Raw genomic sequence first — 19610 nt, forward strand, 5'->3', positions numbered from 1 at the left:
TACCTTTGTTCTTGTGGAATTCCTTTTGAGGTTGTGGAGTTACATGTTTTCCTGAAGCACTTCACTTTTTTACTTCATTAAATACACTGTCTCAAGTACTGCTGTGTCTGCCTCATCTTCTGGGTTCTGCCGACTATTCGTGGCTCAGTTGGTTAAGTGACTGTTTCTCACTCTGGAGACCCGGGTTTGTAACCGGGTCCTGACATGTACGAAGGGCTATATAAATAAGATTTGATTTGATTAGGTCAACGGGATTGTCTGTAGAGCTCCGAGACAGGATTGTGTCGAGGCACAGATCTGGAGAAGGGTACCAAAACATTTCTGCAACATTGAAGGTCCTCAAGAACACAGTGGCATCCATTATTCTTAAATGGAGAAGTTTGGAACCACAAGAACTGCAATCGGGGGAGAAGGGCCTTGGTCAGGGAGGTGACCAAGAACCCGATGGTCACTCTGATAAAGCTTCAGAGTTCCTCTGTGGAGATGGGAGAACCTTCCATAAGGACAACCATCTCTGCAGCATTCCAGCAATCAGGCCTTTATGGTAGAGTGCCCTTACAGAAGCCATGAGAAATAAGATTCTCTCGTCTGATTCCACCAAGATTGAATTCTTTGGCCTGAATGCCATGTGTCACGTCTGGAGGAAACCTGGCACAATCCCTACAGTTAAGTATGCCAATGGCAGCATCATGATGTGGGGATGTCTTTCAGCAGAAGGTACTGGGAGATGAGTTAGGATCAAGGGAAAGATGAGCAGGCCAAAGTACAGAGAGATCCTTGATGAAAACCTGCTCCAGAGCTCTCAGGACCTCAAACTGGGGCGAAGGTTCACCTTCCAACAGGACAACAACCCTAAGCACACAGCCAAGACAACGCAGGAGTGTCTTCGGTACAAGTCTCTGAATATTCTTGAGTGGTCCAGCCGGAGCCCGGAAAATATCCGTGCAGCGAAGCTCCCCATCCAACCTGACAAAGCTTGAGAGGATCTGCAGAGAAGAATGAGAGAAACTCCCCAAATACAGGTGTGCCAAGCTGTAGCATCATACCCAAGAAGACTCAAAGCTGTAATCGCTGCCAAAGGTGCTTCAACAAAGTACTGAATATTTGTATTATTATTTTTCATTTTGCACAAATTTCTAAAAACCTGTTTTTGCTTTGTTATATGGGGTATTGTGTGTAGATTGATGAGTAAAACAACTCTTTAATCAATTTCAGAATAAGGTTGTAATGTAACAAAATGTTGAAAAAGTCTGAATACTTTCCAAAAGCACTGTACATAATGGGATGTAACCCATCACTTGTTGTTCAATTAAACCAAGCATGTCAATACGGGAGCACCAGGAAGAAAACCTCACTGACTGTGGTGTGGAAGAGGAATGAGACCCATAGTGTGAGTGTGTGCGTGCTTGTATATGTTGTAGGGTAAGTGTGATGCCTGCATTGCCTGCAGAACACCATGCAGCACGGTATACTGGCATGGAACTAGAAGCACAAGCATTTCGCTACACAAGCATTAACATCTGCTAACCATGTGTATGTGACAAATACATTTTATTTTATTTTATTTATACATTTTCCAACACATTCCTGATTAAACTGCAATCACAGCAAACTGTTCTTTTCATAGCCTCTATTCACATAAAGGGATAGTTTACACAAATTCACACAAGTTCAACACAATACACATTTGTTTGCTTGTAAGTAGTCTATGAACATGTTGTGACTGCAATTCATGCTTTGGTTTTATTTCTCTGGCACTGTTTGTTTGTTAGACTGGTTACAGGGTATGAACTAAACCAACATGTAATTTTGTAGTTTGGGTTAACTATCCTTTTAACAAACATTTCACACACTATAGATCATTTAAGGCTCCTCACCAGGGCTTTGAATTAATCATAATGATGACTGTATTAATAAAACAGCATAACCTCTGTAGTCTAATTGTGATGTCAAAGAAATGGACTGGTAACTTTCAGTCAGATCTAAGAGGAGTTGGCTTATCTTTCTTGATTCATGTCTGTCTGCTAGCGCTGAATTTCCCCATTTTCTCAAGACCTATCTGAAATAAAAACAAGTGTTGAAATGTGAATACTCAGACTAACACTTTAACCTTCGACACTTTAGAGACTATTTTTAGTCAGCAAAAAACATGCTTCCAATCATATCAGATCAATATCTCAAAAACAATATCTTAAGATTGTTGTCACACTAAAGAAGGAGCATGTTCAGTTTAAAAGTGCCCTTTTCCTCTCCACCAAACAAACAGTGTTTGGATCCCTCTAATTAGGGGGAAGAGTTTTTAATGTTTTCTTCCATTCACTCCTTGTGCCAAGATGTGTGATTCATTCTCCTCCATCAGTGCCATTCACTCAGTGAGGCAATTATTTTGTTTTCATTGTGTTCTTACAGTATTTTTCAGCATTCGGTAGCTTGAGTTTTCTGCAAATTTGCATTTAGTCAACATAATATAACAAATTGGTGGGAAAAAATGACTTAATACAGATTGTAGTGTTCGAAGTGATTGGGCATGACACGACAAACATAATGTTGCTCTTTGTCTATTGCTGCTTGTTGTTCAATGCTCTTGTTTTTTTTCTCTTCAATTTTTCTTATTCAGATAGTCATCTTTCTATTTCTGTGAACGGTGGTTGGGATTCAACCCATTGTTCTCTATTTTCGAGGCAATTTGTGAGGCAGATTAGATTTATTTTAGGCCTGTGCTGGTTGCTCTCACAAGTGGCCTAAGGTTGATTGAGATATTCAGAATATGAATGGGTCATGAGGGGTCACACCAGACTGGCATGTTCCACATTCTGCATGATCTACTAAATCCTATTTTTGAGGGTTTTATTCCAAGCCTATCTTCCCTGTTGTTTTCTCCCTAAACACAAAGTGACATAAACTTCCCACTGGGCACAGACGTCAATTCAATGTCTATTCCATGTTTGTTCAACATCATTTCATAGAAAATTCAACCAGTGTGTGCCCAGTGTGTGCCCAGTGTGTTGTCTTTTCCAATTCTGTATTTCCTCCAGTTGTCTTTCCACCATGTCTCTTCAGAAACTGAAAGGAAGCTAAAACGATTTTTCTCTCAATCAGATTGATATTTGCTTCCATTGCGGTATATTTCCAATTTGCATTAGACTAATTTATATGAATATTCTCAAACTGCATAGTGATTTGAAGAGTACCTGTCTAGATTACACAATAAGTAACTAATGCACATTTTGACTCTTTTTCCTCAGCTTTTACCGACAGATCCCCCAAAGAAGCCAGACCCAGTCACTTCAGAAACAGTCGTGTTCTGGGGACTGCGGTTATGGCAGGTTATTGGCATCTTCTCTATGTTTATTCTAGCAGTCAGTAAGTATTTCTCCAAACCTGTCATAATCGTGTGCCAGACTCATTCACAATGATTTATGAGATGAGAATATTCACACACATTCACTTAAGTATCTATCAATCTCACATCAATTCTCCCTTCCAATTCTATTTTACATAAATCACATTAATAAAATGTATGTATAAATCAGTCAGTTAGTCAGTCAGTTAGTCACTTAGTCAGTTAGTCAGTCAGTCAGTCAGTCAGTCAGTTAGTTAGTCAGTCAATCTGTTAGTTAGTTAGTCAGCCAGTTCGTTAGTCCATTAGTTAGCCAATCAGTTAGTTAGTAAGTAAGTTAGTTAGTCAGTCAGTAAGTAAGTCAGTCAGCCAGTCAATAATTTAGTCATTCAGTCAGTTAGTTAGTCAGCCAATTAGTTAGTCCATCAGTTAGTTAGTCAGTTAGTTAGTTAGTTAGTCAGCCAGTTAGTCCATCAGTTAGTCAATGTCAGTCAGTTAGTCAGTCAGTTAGTCAATGTCAGTCAGTTAGTCAGTCAGTTAGTCATTTAGTCAGTTAGTCAGTCAGTTAGTCATTTAGTCAGTTAGTCAGTTAGTCAGTTAATCAGTCAGTCAGTTAATCAGTTAGTCAGTCAATTAGTCAGTCAGTTAGTCCATCAATTAGTCAGTCAGTTGGTCAGTCAGTCAGTCTGCAGTTAGTTAGTCAGTCAGTTAGATAGTTAGTCAGCCAGTTAGCTAGTTAGTCAGTTAGATAGTTAGTCAGTCAGTTAGTTAGTCAGTCAATTAGATAGTTAGTCAGTCAGCAAGTTAGTTAGTCAGTCAGTCAGTAAGTTAGTCAGTCAGTCAGTCAGTCAGTCAGTCAGTTAGTTAGTCAGCCAGTTAGTTAGTTAGTCCATCAGTTATTCAATGTCAGTCAGTCAGTCAGTCAGTTAGTCAGTAAGTAAGTCAGTCAATCAGTCGGTTAGTCAGACAGTTAGTCAGCCAGTCAGTCAATTAGTCAGTAGGTCAGTTAGTCAGTAGTCAGTCAGTCAGTCAGTCAGTCAGTCGGTGAATTAGTCAGTCAGTCAGTCAATCATTCAGTCAGTTAGTCAATCAGTCAGTCAGTCAATTAGTCAGTTAGTTAGTCAGTCAGTCAGCCAGTCAGTCAATTAGTCAGTAAGTCAGTCAGTCAGTCAGTTAGTTAGTCAGTTAGTCAATCAGTCAGTCAGTCAGTCAGTTAGTCAGTCAGTTAGTCAGTCAGTCAGTCAGTTAGTCAGTCATTTAGTCAGTCAGCCAGTTAGTCAGTCAGTCAGTCAGTTAGCCAGTCAGTCAGTCAGTCCGTCAGTCAATCAGTCAGTCAGTCAGTCAGTCAGTCAGTCAGTCAGTCAATTAAGCCACAATGCCACAGCTCAGCTACAGTGGGTATCATAAGTATCCATACCCCTTTTCACATTTTGTTGCATTACAAAGGGGGATTGAAAAATTAAATGATAGGGGTTGAATGATTTTCTAAGGACATGCCAGACAGTGTCTGAGAAAGGCTCAAAGAATTGCCAAACACTCCAGCCACCCAAAACATTGACTATTCTCCATACTCCATATCATCAATGCTCAGAGCAACAGACTCCTAAACAGCTTCTAGCCCCTTGCAATGAGACTGTTAAATGGCTAACAGCTACTGCTCTCCCTCTCCCACAGACTATCCACACCGGCTCTATGCCCATCCACAGGTCTCTACCCACTCTGACACAAACACCTTCACTCTCACACTTGTTTTTTTGTTATTTTTTTATTTTATTTATATATATTTTTTGACCCCAATTTCGTTATATCCAACTGCGATCCAATTACAATCTTGTCTCATCGCTGCAACTTCCCAACGGGCTAGGGATAGGCGAAGGTCGAGTCATGTGTGCTCCGAAACATGACCCGCCAAATCACGCTTCTTAACACCCACCCGCTTAACCCAGAAGCCAACTGCACCAACGTGTTGAAGGGAAACACCACTCAACTGAAAACAGAAGTCCGCCTGCAGGCGCCAAGCCTGCCACAAGGAGTCGCTAGAGCGCGAAGAGCCAAGTAAAGCCTTCTCGGCCAAACCCTCCCCTAACCTGGACGAAGCTGGGCCAATTGTGCGCCGCTCTGTGGGACTACTGGTCACGGCCTGTTGTGACACAGCCCGGGATCAATCCCAGGTCTGTAGTGACACCTCAAGCACTGTGATGCAGTGCCTTAGACCGCTGCGGCACTTGGGAAGCCCCACTCTTGTGTATTATATATACACTACCGTTCAAAAGTTTGGGGTCACTTAGAAATGTCCTTGTTATTGAAAGAAAAACACATTTTTTGGCCATTAAAATAACATCAAATTGATCAGAAATACAGTATCGACATTGTTAATGTTGTATATGACTATTGTAGCTGGAAATGTCAGATATTTTATGGAATTTCTACATAGCATTACAGAGGCCAATTATCAGCAAACCATCACTCCTGTGTTCCAATGGCACGTTGTGTTAGCTAATCCAAGTTTATCATTTCAAAAGGCTAATTGATCATTAGAAAACCCTTTTGCAATTATGTTAGCACAGCTGAAAACTGTTGTCCTGTTTAAAACTTCTTAGGGCTGCAATCCCATTAACGGGATCGATATGACAACAGCCAGTGAAAGTGCAGGGCGCCAAATTCAAAACAACAGATATCTCATAATTAAAATTCCTCAAACATACATGTATATTATACCGTTTTAAAGGTAATATTGTTGTTAATCCCACCACAGTGTCCGATTTCAAATAGGCTTTACATAGAAAGCACCACCAACGATTATGTTAGGTCACCACCAACTCTGTCATGCAGGTGATAGAGGACCCAAAAGCGACTTAACAGAAACAGAGTTTATTCAAGTCCAAACAGGGAATAACAGAAATCCTCTAGTCTGTAGAGGGGAATAACAAGAGAAGCGGCCACAGACTGCAGGTCGCTTCGGGTAGGCGCAGGCCGTAGTTGACAGAGACACCTGCTCACACGCAGCATCTGATGAAGGCAAAAAAACACGACAGGACAGGGCGAAACACAATCACAGCACGGTGAATACTAAACAAGGAACCGACGGGACAGGAACGGAACACAAAGGAATAAATAGGGACTCTAATCAGGGGAAAGGATCGGGAACAGGTGTGGGAAGACTAAATGATGATTAGGGAATAGGAACAGCTGGGAGCAGGAACGGAACGATAGAGAGAAGAGAGAGCGAGAGAGTGAGAGAGGGAGGGGGAGAGAGAGGGATAGAAAGAGGGAAAGAACCAAATAAGACCAGCAGAGGGAAACGAATAGAATGGGGAGCACAGGGACAAGACATGATAATAAATGACAAACATGACAGTACCCCCCCACTCACCGAGCGCCTCCTGGCGCACTCGAGGAGGAATCCTGGCGGCAACGGAGGAAATCATCGATGAGTGAACGGTCCAGCACGTCCCGAGACGGAACCCAACTCCTCTCCTCAGGACCGTAACCCTCCCAATCCACTAAGTATTGGTGACCCCGTCCCCGAGAACGCATGTCCATGATCTTATGTACCTTGTAAATAGGTGCGCTCTCGACAAGGACGGGAGGGGGAGGGAAGACGAACGGGGTGCGAAGAAAGGGCTTAACACAGGAGACATGGAAGACAGGATGGACGCGACGAAGATGTCGCGGAAGAAGCAGTCGCACAGCGACAGGATTGACGACCTGGGAGACACGGAACGGACCAATGAACCGCGGAGTCAACTTACGAGAAGCTGTCGTAAGAGGAAGGTTGCGAGTGGAAAGCCACACTCTCTGGCCGCAACAATACCTTGGACTCTTAATCCTGCGTTTATTGGCGGCTCTCACCGTCTGTGCCCTGTAACGGCAAAGTGCAGACCTCACCCTCCTCCAGGTGCGCTCACAACGTTGGACAAACGCTTGAGCGGAGGGAACGCTGGACTCGGCAAGCTGGGATGAGAACAGAGGAGGCTGGTAACCCAGACTACTCTGAAACGGAGATAACCCGGTAGCAGACGAAGGAAGCGATTGTGAGCGTATTCTGCCCAGGGGAGCTGTTCTGCCCAAGACGCAGGGTTTCTGAAAGAAAGGCTGCGTAGTATGCGACCAATCGTCTGATTGGCCCTCTCTGCTTGACCGTTAGACTGGGGATGAAACCCGGAAGAGAGACTGACGGACGCACCAATCAAACGACAGAACTCCCTCCAAAACTGTGACGTGAATTGCGGGCCTCTGTCTGAAACGGCGTCTAACGGGAGGCCATGAATTCTGAATACATTCTCAATAATGATTTGTGCCGTCTCCTTAGCGGAAGGAAGTTTAGCGAGGGGAATGAAATGTGCCGCCTTAGAGAACCTATCGACAACCGTCAGAATCACAGTCTTCCCCGCAGACAAAGGCAGACCGGTAATGAAGTCTAAGGCAATGTGAGACCATGGTCGAGAAGGAATGGGGAGCGGTCTGAGACGACCGGCAGGAGGAGAGTTACCCGACTTAGTCTGCGCGCAGTCCGAACAAGCAGCCACGAAACGGCGCGTGTCACGCTCCTGAGTCGGCCACCAAAAGCGCTGGCGAATAGACGCAAGAGTGCCTCGAACACCGGGATGACCAGCTAACTTGGCAGAGTGAGCCCACTGAAGAACAGCCAGACGAGTGGAAACAGGAACGAAAAGGAGGTTACTAGGACAAGCGCGCGGCGACGCAGTGTGCGTGAGTGCTTGCTTAACCTGTCTTTCAATTCCCCAGACTGTTAACCCGACAACACGCCCATAAGGAAGAATCCCCTCGGGATCAGTAGAAGCCACAGAAGAACTAAACAGACGGGATAAGGCATCAGGCTTGGTGTTCTTGCTACCCGGACGGTAAGAAATCACAAACTCGAAACGAGCGAAAAACAACGCCCAACGAGCTTGACGGGCATTAAGTCGTTTGGCAGAACGGATGTACTCAAGGTTCTTATGGTCTGTCCAAACGACAAAAGGAACGGTCGCCCCCTCCAACCACTGTCGCCATTCGCCTAGGGCTAAGCGGATGGCGAGCAGTTCACGGTTACCCACATCATAGTTGCGCTCAGATGGCGACAGGCGATGAGAAAAATAAGCGCAAGGATGAACCTTATCGTCAGACTGGAAGCGCTGGGATAGAATGGCTCCCACGCCTACCTCTGAAGCGTCAACCTCGACAATGAATTGTCTAGTGACGTCAGGAGTAACGAGGATAGGAGCGGACGTAAAACGTTCTTTTAGAAGATCAAAAGCTCCCTGGGCGGAACCGGACCACTTAAAACACGTCTTGACAGAAGTAAGAGCTGTGAGAGGGGCAGCAACTTGACCGAAATTACGAATGAAACGCCGATAGAAATTAGCGAAACCTAAAAAGCGCTGCAACTCGACACGTGACCTTGGAACGGGCCAATCACTGACAGCTTGGACCTTAGCGGAATCCATCTGAATGCCTTCAGCGGAAATAACGGAACCGAGAAAAGTAACGGAGGAGACATGAAAAGAGCACTTCTCAGCCTTTACGTAGAGACAATTCTCTAAAAGGCGCTGTAGAACACGTCGAACGTGCTGAACATGAATCTCGAGTGACGGAGAAAAATCAGGATATCGTCAAGATAGACAAAAACAAAAATGTTCAGCATGTCTCTCAGAACATCATTAACTAATGCCTGAAAACAGCTGGCGCATTGGCGAGACCGAACGGCAGAACCCGGTACTCAAAATGCCTAACGGAGTGTTAAACGCCGTTTTCCACTCGTCCCCCTCTCTGATGCGCACGAGATGGTAAGCGTTACGAAGGTCCAACTTAGTAAAGCACCTGGCTCCCTGCAGAATCTCGAAGGCTGATGACATAAGGGGAAGCGGATAACGATTCTTAACCGTTATGTCATTCAGCCCTCGATAATCCACGCAGGGGCGCAGAGTACCGTCCTTCTTCTTAACAAAAAGAACCCCGCCCGGCCGGAGAAGAAGAAGGCACTATGGTACCGGCGTCAAGAGACACAGACAAATAATCCTCGAGAGCCTTACGTTCGGGAGCCGACAGAGAGTATAGTCTACCTCGAGGAGGAGTGGTCCCCGGAAGGAGATCAATACTACAATCATACGACCGGTGAGGAGGAAGGGAGTTGGCTCGGGACCGACTGAAGACCGTGCGCAGATCATGATATTCCTCCGGCACTCCTGTCAAATCGCCAGGTTCCTCCTGAGAAGTAGGGACAGAAGAAACGGGAGGGATGGCAGACATTAAACACTTCACATGACAAGAAACGTTCCAGGATAGGATAGAATTACTAGACCAATTAATAGAAGGATTATGACATACTAGCCAGGGATGACCCAAAACAACAGGTGTAAACGGTGAACGGAAAATCAAAAAAGAAATAGTCTCACTGTGGTTACCAGATACTGTGAGGGTTAAAGGTAGTGTCTCAAATCTGATACTGGGAAGATGACTACCATCTAAGGCGAACATGGGCGTAGGCTTCTCTAACTCTCTGAAAGGAATGTCATGTTTCCGAACCCATGCTTCGTCCATGAAACAACCCTCAGCCCCAGAGTCTATCAAGGCACTACATGTAGCACCCGAACCGGTCCAGCGTAGATGGACCGACAAAGTAGTACAGGATTTTGATGGAGAGACTTGAGTAGTTGCGCTCACCTGTAGCCCTCCGCTTACAGATGAGCTCTGGCTTTTACTGGACATGAATTAACAAAATGTCCAGCAACTCCGCAATAGAGGCACAGGCGGTTGGTGATCCTCCGTTCCCTCTCCTTAGTCGAGATGCGAATCCCTCCCAGCTGCATGGGCTCAGTCTCAAAGCCAGAGGAGGGAGATGGTTGCGATGCGGAGCAGGGAAACACCGTTGATGCGAGCTCTCTTCCACGAGCCCGGTGACGAAGATCTACCCGTCGTTCTATGCGGATGGCGAGAGCAATCAAAGAGTCCACATCTGAAGGAACCTCCCGGAGAGAATCTCATCCTTAACCACTGCGTGGAGTCCCTCCAGAAAACGAGCGAGCAGCGCCGGCTCGTTCCACTCACTAGAGGCAGCAAGAGTGCGAAACTCAATAGAATAATCCGTTATGGACCGTTCACCTTGGCATAAGGAAGCCAGGGCCCTAGAAGCCTCCCCACCAAAACTGAACGGTCAAAAACCCGAATCATCTCCTCTTTAAAGTTCTGGAACTTGTTAGAGCAATCAGCCCTTGCCTCCCAGATAGCTGTGCCCCATTCTCGAGCCCGGCCAGTAAGGAGTGAAATGACGTAAGCAACCCGAGCTCTCTCTCTAGAGTATGTGTTGGGTTGGAGAGAGAACACAATCTCACACTGCGTGAGAAAGGAGCGGCACTCAGTGGGCTGCCCGGAGTAGCAAGGTGGGTTATTAACCCTAGGTTCTGGAGGCTCGGCAGGCCAGGAAGTAACAGGTGGCACGAGACGTAGACTCTGGAACTGTCCAGAGAGGTCGGAAACCTGAGCGGCCAGGTTCTCCACGGCATGGCGAGCAGCAGACAATTCCTGCTCGTGTCTGCCGAGCATGGCTCCTTGGATCTCGACGGCAGTGTAACGAGCGTCTGAAGTCGCTGGGTCCATTCCTTGTTCGGTTCCTTCTGTCATGCAGGTGATAGAGGACCCAAAAGCGACTTAACAGAAACAGAGTTTATTCAAGTCCAAACAGGGAATAACAGAAATCCTCTAGTCTGTAGAGGGGAATAACAAGAGAAGCGGCCACAGACTGCAGGTCGCTTCGGGTAGGCGCAGGCCGTAGTTGACAGAGACACCTGCTCACACGCAGCATCTGATGAAGGCAAAAAAACACGACAGGACAGGGCGAAACACAATCACAGCACGGTGAATACTAAACAAGGAACCGACGGGACAGGAACGGAACACAAAGGAATAAATAGGGACTCTAATCAGGGGAAAGGATCGGGAACAGGTGTGGGAAGACTAAATGATGATTAGGGGGAATAGGAACAGCTGGGAGCAGGAACGGAACGATAGAGAGAAGAGAGAGCGAGAGAGTGAGAGAGGGAGGGGGAGAGAGAGGGATAGAAAGAGGGAAAGAACCAAATAAGACCAGCAGAGGGAAACGAATAGAATGGGGAGCACAGGGACAAGACATGATAATAAATGACAAACATGACAAACTCACAGAAAAATTCAGCCATTTTTCCAGCCAAAGAGAGGAGTTACAAAAAGCACAAATATAGATAAAAATGAATCACTAACCTTTGATGATCTTCATCAGATGACACTCATAGGACTTCATGTTACACAATACATGTATGTTTTGTTTGATAAAGTTCATATTTAAATAAAGAAATCTCAGTATACATTGGCGCGTTACGTTCACTAGTTCCAAAAACATCCGGTGATATTGCAGAGAGCCACATCATTTTACAGAAATACTCATTATAATGTTGATAGATATACCTCTCCTTAATGCAACAGCTGTGTCGGATTTAAAAAAAACTTTACTTTAAAACCAAACTATGCAATAATCTGAGAACGGCGCTAAGAAAAAATATATATCTGCCATGTTCGATTCAACAGAAATCAGAAATAACATTATAAATAATCCCTTGCCTTTGATGATCTTCATCAGAATGCACTCCCAGGAATCATAGTTCCACAATAAATGCTTGATTTGTTTGATAATGTCCATTATTTTTGTCCAAGTAGTTACTTTTGTTAGCGTGTTTAGTACACAAATCCAAACGCTCGTGCAGGTCCAGCCGAACGTCGGACGAAAACTTCAGAAAGTTATATTACAGGTCGAAGAAACTTGTCAAACTAAGTATAGAATCAATCTTTAGGATGTTATCATAAATCTTCAATAACGTTCCAACCGGAGAATTCCTATGTCTGTAGAGAAGCAATGGAACGCAGGTCGCTATCATGTGAAATGAGCGTGACCAGGACCTGGCTCTCTGCCAGACTACTGACTCAAACAGCTCCCATCCGGCTCCACAACACAGTAGAAGCCTCATTCAAGTTTTTAAAGACGGTTGATATCTATTGGAAGCCTTAGGAGTGGAAACCACAATATCCCACTGTGTATTCAATAGGGGCTGGGTTGAAAATCGACCGACCTCAGATTTCCCACTTCCTGTTTGGATTTCTACTTAGGTTTTTGCCTGCCATATGAGATATGTTATACTCACAGACATCATTCAAACAGTTTTAGAAACCTCAGAGTGTTTTCTATCCAATACTAATAATAATATGCATATTTTAGCAACTGGGACTGAGGGGCATGCCATTTACTCTGGCCACCTCTGAGTACCTTTCATCCAAGCTACTCAATACTGCCCCTGCAGCCATAAGAAGTTAAAGAAGCAGTAACACTGGCCTTCTTTAGACTAGTTGAATATCTGGAGCATCAGCATTTGTTGGTTCGATTACAGGCTCAAAATGGCCAGAAACAAAGACCTTTCTGCTGAAACTTGTCAGTCTATTCTTGATCTGAGAAATGAAAGCTTTTCCATGCGAGAAATTGCCAAGAAACTGAAGATCTCGTACAATGCTGTGTACTACTCCCTTCACAGAACAGCGCAAACTTGCCCTAACCAGAATAGTCCTCAACTGGCAGCTTCATTAAATAGTACCCGCAAAACACCAGTCTCAACGTCAACAGTAAAGAGGCGACTCCGGGATGCTGTCCTTCTAGGCAGAGTTCCGCTGTCCAGTGTCTGTGTTTTTTGCTCATCTTTTCTTTTTATTGGCCAGTCTGATATATGGCTTTTTCTTTGCAACTCTGCCTAGAAGGCCAGCAACCCGGAGTCGCCTCTTCACTGTGGACGTTGAGACTGGTGTTTTGTGGATACTATTTAATGAGGACTTGTGAGGCCAGTTGAGGATTTGTGAATCTAACAAGTAATCTAACCTAACAATTTCACAACAACTACCTTATACACACAGGTGCAAAGTAATGAATAAGAATATGTACATAAAAATATATGAATGAGCGATGGCCGAAAAGCATAGGCAAGATGCAGTAGACGATATAGAGTACAGTATATACATATGAGATGAGTAATGTAGGGTATGTAAACATGATATAAAGTGGCATTGTTTAAAGTGGCTAGTGATACATTTATTACATCAATTTTTCTATTATTAAAGTGGCTGGAGTTGAGTCAGTATGTTGGCAGCTGCGCCTTCCTCACCACGCTGTCTGTGTGGGTCGACCATTTCAGTTTGTCCATGATATGTAAGCCGAGGAACTTAAAACTTTCCACTTTCTCCACTACTGTCCCGTCTATGTGGATAGGGGGCTGCTCCCTCTGCTGTTTCCTGAAGTCCACGATAATCTCCTTTGTTTTGTTGACATTGAGTGTGAGGTTATTTTCCTGACACCCCCTGAGGGCCCTCACCTCCTCCCTGTAGGCCGTCTCGTCGTTGTTGGTAATCAAGCCTACCACTGTAGTGTCATCTGCAAACTTGATGATGGAGTTGGAGGCGTGCATGGCCACGCAGTCGTGGGTGAACAGGGAGTACAGGAGAGGGCTGAGAATGCACCCTTTTGGGGCCCCAGTGTTGAGTATCAGCGGGGTGGAGATGTTGTTACTTACCCTCACCACCTGGGGGCGGGTAGGTACACTCACAAATACTTACACTGACACCCCAACACACACATACACACCCCAACACATACATTTTTTCACTCTCTCTCCTGCACTGACTATGCCCACACACTGGACTCTACCCACACGCTCACACATACGTACATAGACAACCTAACACACACATACGCCCAAACACACACATAACACACACAGACAAGGATACTGACACCACACACACTCACACACACAGCCATACTTTCACACTCACCATATGTTGCTGCTACTGTCTATTATCTATCATGTTGCCTAGTCACTTTACCACTACCTGTACATAGCTACCTCAATTACCTCGTACCACTACACATCGACTCGGTACTGATACTCCCTGCCATTTTTACTCGTTATTTTTATTCATTATTCAGTGTATTTATTTCTCGTGTAACTCTTTATATATATATATATATATATATATATATATATATATATATATATATATATATATATATATATATATATATATATATATATATATATATACAGTTGAAGTCAGAAGTTTACATACACTTTAGCCAAATACATTTAAACTCAGTTTCTCACAATTCCTGACATTTAATCCTAGTAAAAATTCCCTGTCTTAGGTCAGTTAGGATCACCACTTTATTTTAAGAATGTAAAATGTCAGAATAACAGTAGAGAGAATGATTTATTTCAGCTTTTATTTCTTTCATCACATTCCCAGTGGGTCAGAAGTTTACATACACTCAATTAGTATTTGGTAGCATTGCCTTTAAATTGTTTAACTTGGGTCAATCATTTTGGGTAGCCTTCCACAAGCTTCCAATGGTTGGCATGGTGTTCTTTAGCTTGCAAGCATCCCCCTTTTTCCTCCAAACATAACGATGGTCATTATGGCCAAGCAGTTCTACTTTTGTTTCATCAGACCAGAGGATATTTCTCCCAAAAGTACGATCTTTGTCCCCATGTGCAGTTGCAAACCGTAGTGTGGCATTTTTGTGGCAGTTTTGGAGCAGTGGCTTCTTCCTTGCTGAGCGGCCTATCAGGTTATGTCGATATAGAACTTGTTTTACTGTCGATATAGATACTTTTCTACCTGTTTCCTCCAGCATCTTCACAAGGTCCTTTGCTTTTGTTCTGGGATTGATTTGCACTTTTCGCACCAAAGTACGTTCATCTCTAGGAGACAGAACGTGTCTCCTTCCTGAGCGGTATGAATGATGCGTGGACCACATGGTGTTTATACTTGTGTACTATTGTTTGTACAGATGAAACAACAAAAAAAAACTTCTGACTGGTAGTTTATATATTTTATTTTTAACTTTGCATTGTTGGAAAAGGACCCGTAAGTCAGCATTTCACTTTTTGTCTACATCTGTTGTTACAAAGCATTTCATTTGATTTGAAGTTACAGTTTTAAATCTTCTTGAAAATCTATAGAAAGACTTGAAAATGGCTGTCTAGCCATGATCCCCAACACCTTGATCAAGCTTGAAGAATTTGTTCAAGAATAATGGGCAAATATTGCACAACTCACAGATGTAATTAGCTGCCAAAGGTGTTTGAACATATATTGACTCAGGGGGGTGAATACTCATCAAATTAAGGTATATTAGTGTTTTATTTTTCATTAATCTAAGAGAAATGTTCAAACTTTTCCTCCACTTTGACATTACATAATATTTTGTGTTGATCATTGTCCAAAAATTACAATTAAATCCACTTTAATCGGCTTGGTTGGGTTGTGTTTCGAAGGATGCACGGCTCTCAACCTTCGCCTCTCCTGAGTCCATATGGGAGTTGCAGCGATGAGACAAGACTGTAACTACCAATTGGATACTGTGAAATTGGGGAGAAAAGGGGTACAAAAATATATTTATGTATTTTTTTAAATACTATGGATTTCAGCACCCAAAGAACAGTACTTAATTACACGGGACAATGTGTGGAGTTGAGTTTGTACTTGGCTAAAGAGACGTTGGTCTCAAGGGGACTCTGCTAAAATAAAGGTCAAATAAATATCATGGTCCTGTAATATTATATGCGCTGAATTGTCATGATGGTTATTATGACGGAGGGTTCCAAATGGTAATGGCATCTGTTTGTGATTGGTTTATCAAACCACATGATGCATGGTTCAATAAGGGGTGGAGGACAGCAATTGCACTTCACAAGACAATGATGGCATTCTAGTTTAGTGATAATCCATCAGACATCTATACAGTAATAATTTACCATGTCATGACAGAGCCCAAATCAACAAAAAGGAAAATAGTCTGATAACAGCAGATAATGAAGTGTCACGTATACAGATATATAATAGCTGTAATGTGACACAGTTGAGTAGTGTCTAATTCAAAACGTCTTCAGATGTACTTCAGAAACACATAACATTCCACATAGGAAATACTATTATATTTGATCTTTCTCTCTTTGTCTCCCTCTTTCTCCATTTGTAAGTCATAACCCTATGCTGCATCTTCAAATGCCGTATCCCCAGGACGAAGAAGGAGATTGAGGCGCGACATGCTCAGAGAGTAGCAGCTAAGGACTACGCCAACACACTGGAGACAGTGCCTCCTCTCAACGAGCTCACAGAGATCCCAGGAGGTAAGTAGGCTAAAGCTCCTCTCAGAATCCCCTCAAGAATACTATGGTGCACATTATAGAAAATACCTTCTGTCCATGACAAAAGTCCCAAGGAGTTAGTTGTGGTGTACATTTTAGGACATCACTACTACTCTCTACGACAAAGTCCCTAGGAAGCAGGTGCGGTGTACATTTTAGCACATCCCTTCTCCTTGTGACAAATGTCCCTTCTCTCTTGAACTACATTATAACTTTACGAATGGTAAAAAAGTCACACACCCATCTCTCCTTGGTGAAATAAATCCACAGCAAGGAGAAAATTAAGTGTGAGTTCTGGATGCTATGAAATACCACCTGCTAGGCCTGTTTATACTGTAGGAGAATCATAGCTGTTTGACTTGGCACACTAACGAGACCGGGCCCCTGACATCTTTTGTATTAATTAATTTGATGTTTCTCTCAGATTTCATCATATTATGCTAATGGTCATCACTTCCAATCATTCGAAGCTAAGATATGTTCTCTCTCATTTCCGACGGATAACAAGCAGCACGAAATCTCACACCTCTGTCTGAATCTCTCTGGATGCAAATGGTGTTTTGAATGAGTTTAATGTCCCATATTGTCCCTGTCCTATCTGACTGAAAATGTAGATGGAGTCAACATAGACATATAGTCTTGGAGATACAAACACACTCTGGATTAATTAATACAGAATATTCAAAGTTTCATTGACTTTGCATTAAAGCTTTTTCCTCTTCTATGTCAGAGTCTGTCTCCTTTGCAACTGTTCTAACTTTCATGCCTTCCCTTTGGCTTCTTCCTCCCGCAATCCTTCATCTTCCAACCCTATCCCTTCCATTTGACCTGTACCCTTCCTCTCCAAACCCTGTCTTTCCTCCTCTCTTCCTTGTGTTCCTCTCTCTCTTCACTATCCTCTTTCTCTTCATCCTCCCTCTTTTCATCCTCATCCTCCCTGTCCTCCTCTTCCTACTCTCTATTCTCACACTTGTCTTCCACTCTATCCTCCCTCTCTTCCTCCCCCTCATCCTTCTCCATCTCTTCCTCTTCATCCTGTCCCTCCAGCGCTCCTGGTCACTGCATCCCTCCCGACGGTCTCTGAGCAGGTCCAGACTAGAAGCGCCAGCAGCAGCCAGCTGGTGAGAGAGGAGCTGGTGCTCACTGGTCCCCTCACTCAGCCAGAGACTGGACGACTTTCCTCTCTCCTTCTCCTCCCCATCACTCAGCCTGAGACTGGATTACGTCCATCCCTCCGTTTCCTACTTCTTATTATAATAATAATAATATATGCCATTTAGCAGACGCTTTTATCCAAAGCGACTTACAGTCATGTGTGCATACATTCTACGTATGGGTGGTCCCGGGGATCGAACCCACTACCCTGGCGTTACAAGCGGCATGCTCTACCAACTGAGCTACAGAAGGACCGTATTGTTTCCTCTCTCCACATTCCTATTTATGTTCTGACAAAATGGGAAATCCACTAGAGGGAATATTGGAGCATGAAGCTCAGCATTCAGTAATTCACAAAAAAGGAATGAATAGCTGAATAGAATAGTTCATTGAGTAACTCAGCGTTAGTCATTACTTCCCAGAAAGAATGACTTGGAGATTGTTGAGAATATTGCTGGCTGAAGAGTTACAATTGTAGGTGTTAAGTACTTGAAATGGGTTTTCACTATTTCCTCATCTGCTCTTTGTTGATAAACTCATCCTTGTCGATCACACATTTCTTTATTTTTTTTATTTTACCATTATTTAACTAGGCACGTCAGTTAAAAACAAATTATTATTTTCAATGACGGCCTAGGAACAGTGGGTTAACTGCCTGTTCAGGGGCAGAACCTTGTCAGCTCGGGGGGTTGAACGCTCTAACCACTAGGCTACCCTGTACATTGATTGTACATTTTTTTTTTCACCTTTATTTAACCAGGTAGGCTAGTTGAGAACAAGTTCTCATTTGCAACTGCGACCTGCAACTGCAAGTTCAGTATCTGGTAGCCAACTGTGGATAATGAGAAAATGTAGATTCATCTTTAAGGCTTCTGTCAGTGATGTTGCATGTCTATTCCTTGTCATTCTTTGTTTTTCCCTTCTCTTCCTCTGACTCAATCTGTAAACTTGGCTTTGAATAAATATAGCTTCCCTTTTATGCAAGCTTATACAGTAACACCCGTGATAACCAACCCTGGTCCTGGAGAGCTACAAGGTACTTAGGCCTTTTCTCAACCTAGAACCAACAATGTCTTAATTGTTAGTGGAATTGCGCGTTTTAGTGTCGAAAAACATGCCTGCACACTGTGTGTAGATCATCCAGGTCTAAGGTTGGTAGCCACTGACAAACTGTACTTGTTGTGTTATCTTGTCTTGTTTCTGCATAGGCCTTCTTTTCCCTCGAAGTATCACACAGGTATATATGGGTCTAAAATACATATGTGTATCAGTACTATACCACAATATTGGTATTATTATTTTTACAATAACATGAACAAAAGTATGCTTTTTGGGGACTGACTGTATTTGGATTGCTACCATAATGAAGTGTCAGTCAGAGACAAGCGTAATCCATGAGAGAAATCATAATCTACAGCTGTATATTATAATGCAGCATAAGGGGATACTGGATCTAATATGCAGTCATTTACGCAGCAAAACCTCGACAGACAGGCAAACAGACAGACAGAGAGTGGCAATTATAAATGGAAAGGATTAACAGATATGGTTTATAATCGTGGAGACCCATGAACCCCACACAACTCTCTGTTTACCCCAGGATTCATCCAAGCCTAACCTTTAAGAATCCATTCTGAAGAATGAAGAATCCATTCAAGAATCCATTTAAGAATCCATTCAATTTCCTAAATTGGAATCGGCCCCTACAGCAAAGAGGCTGTGGTAATACTGACCTCCCTTCCTTCTCAAAAGTTTTACTGCACACTTTACCTGCATGACCTAAATCAGTTGGGAACATTGGCAATTGGACCTACACTCTTAGATAGCACCTTCATTTCTAGAACCTAAAAGTGTTGTTTGGCTGTCCCAATAGGAGAACCCTTTGAAATACCTTT

General features: G+C 43.4%; 1 protein-coding gene across 1 annotated transcript; it reads left to right on the forward strand.

Annotated features, from left to right (window-relative positions):
- The first annotated feature begins 2333 nt into the window (after positions 1-2333).
- On the forward strand, positions 2334-19339 carry LOC124009413 (transmembrane inner ear expressed protein-like). Its single transcript, XM_046321232.1, has 5 exons — positions 2334-2372; positions 3246-3363; positions 16393-16542; positions 17608-17681; positions 19316-19339. Exons 1-5 carry the CDS (start codon positions 2334-2336, stop codon positions 19337-19339), a joined length of 405 nt encoding a protein of 134 aa, XP_046177188.1.
- Positions 19340-19610: the final 271 nt, after the last annotated feature.

This window comes from Oncorhynchus gorbuscha, linkage group LG22 (assembly GCF_021184085.1).
Source record: "Oncorhynchus gorbuscha isolate QuinsamMale2020 ecotype Even-year linkage group LG22, OgorEven_v1.0, whole genome shotgun sequence".
Lineage (NCBI taxonomy): Eukaryota > Metazoa > Chordata > Actinopteri > Salmoniformes > Salmonidae > Oncorhynchus > Oncorhynchus gorbuscha.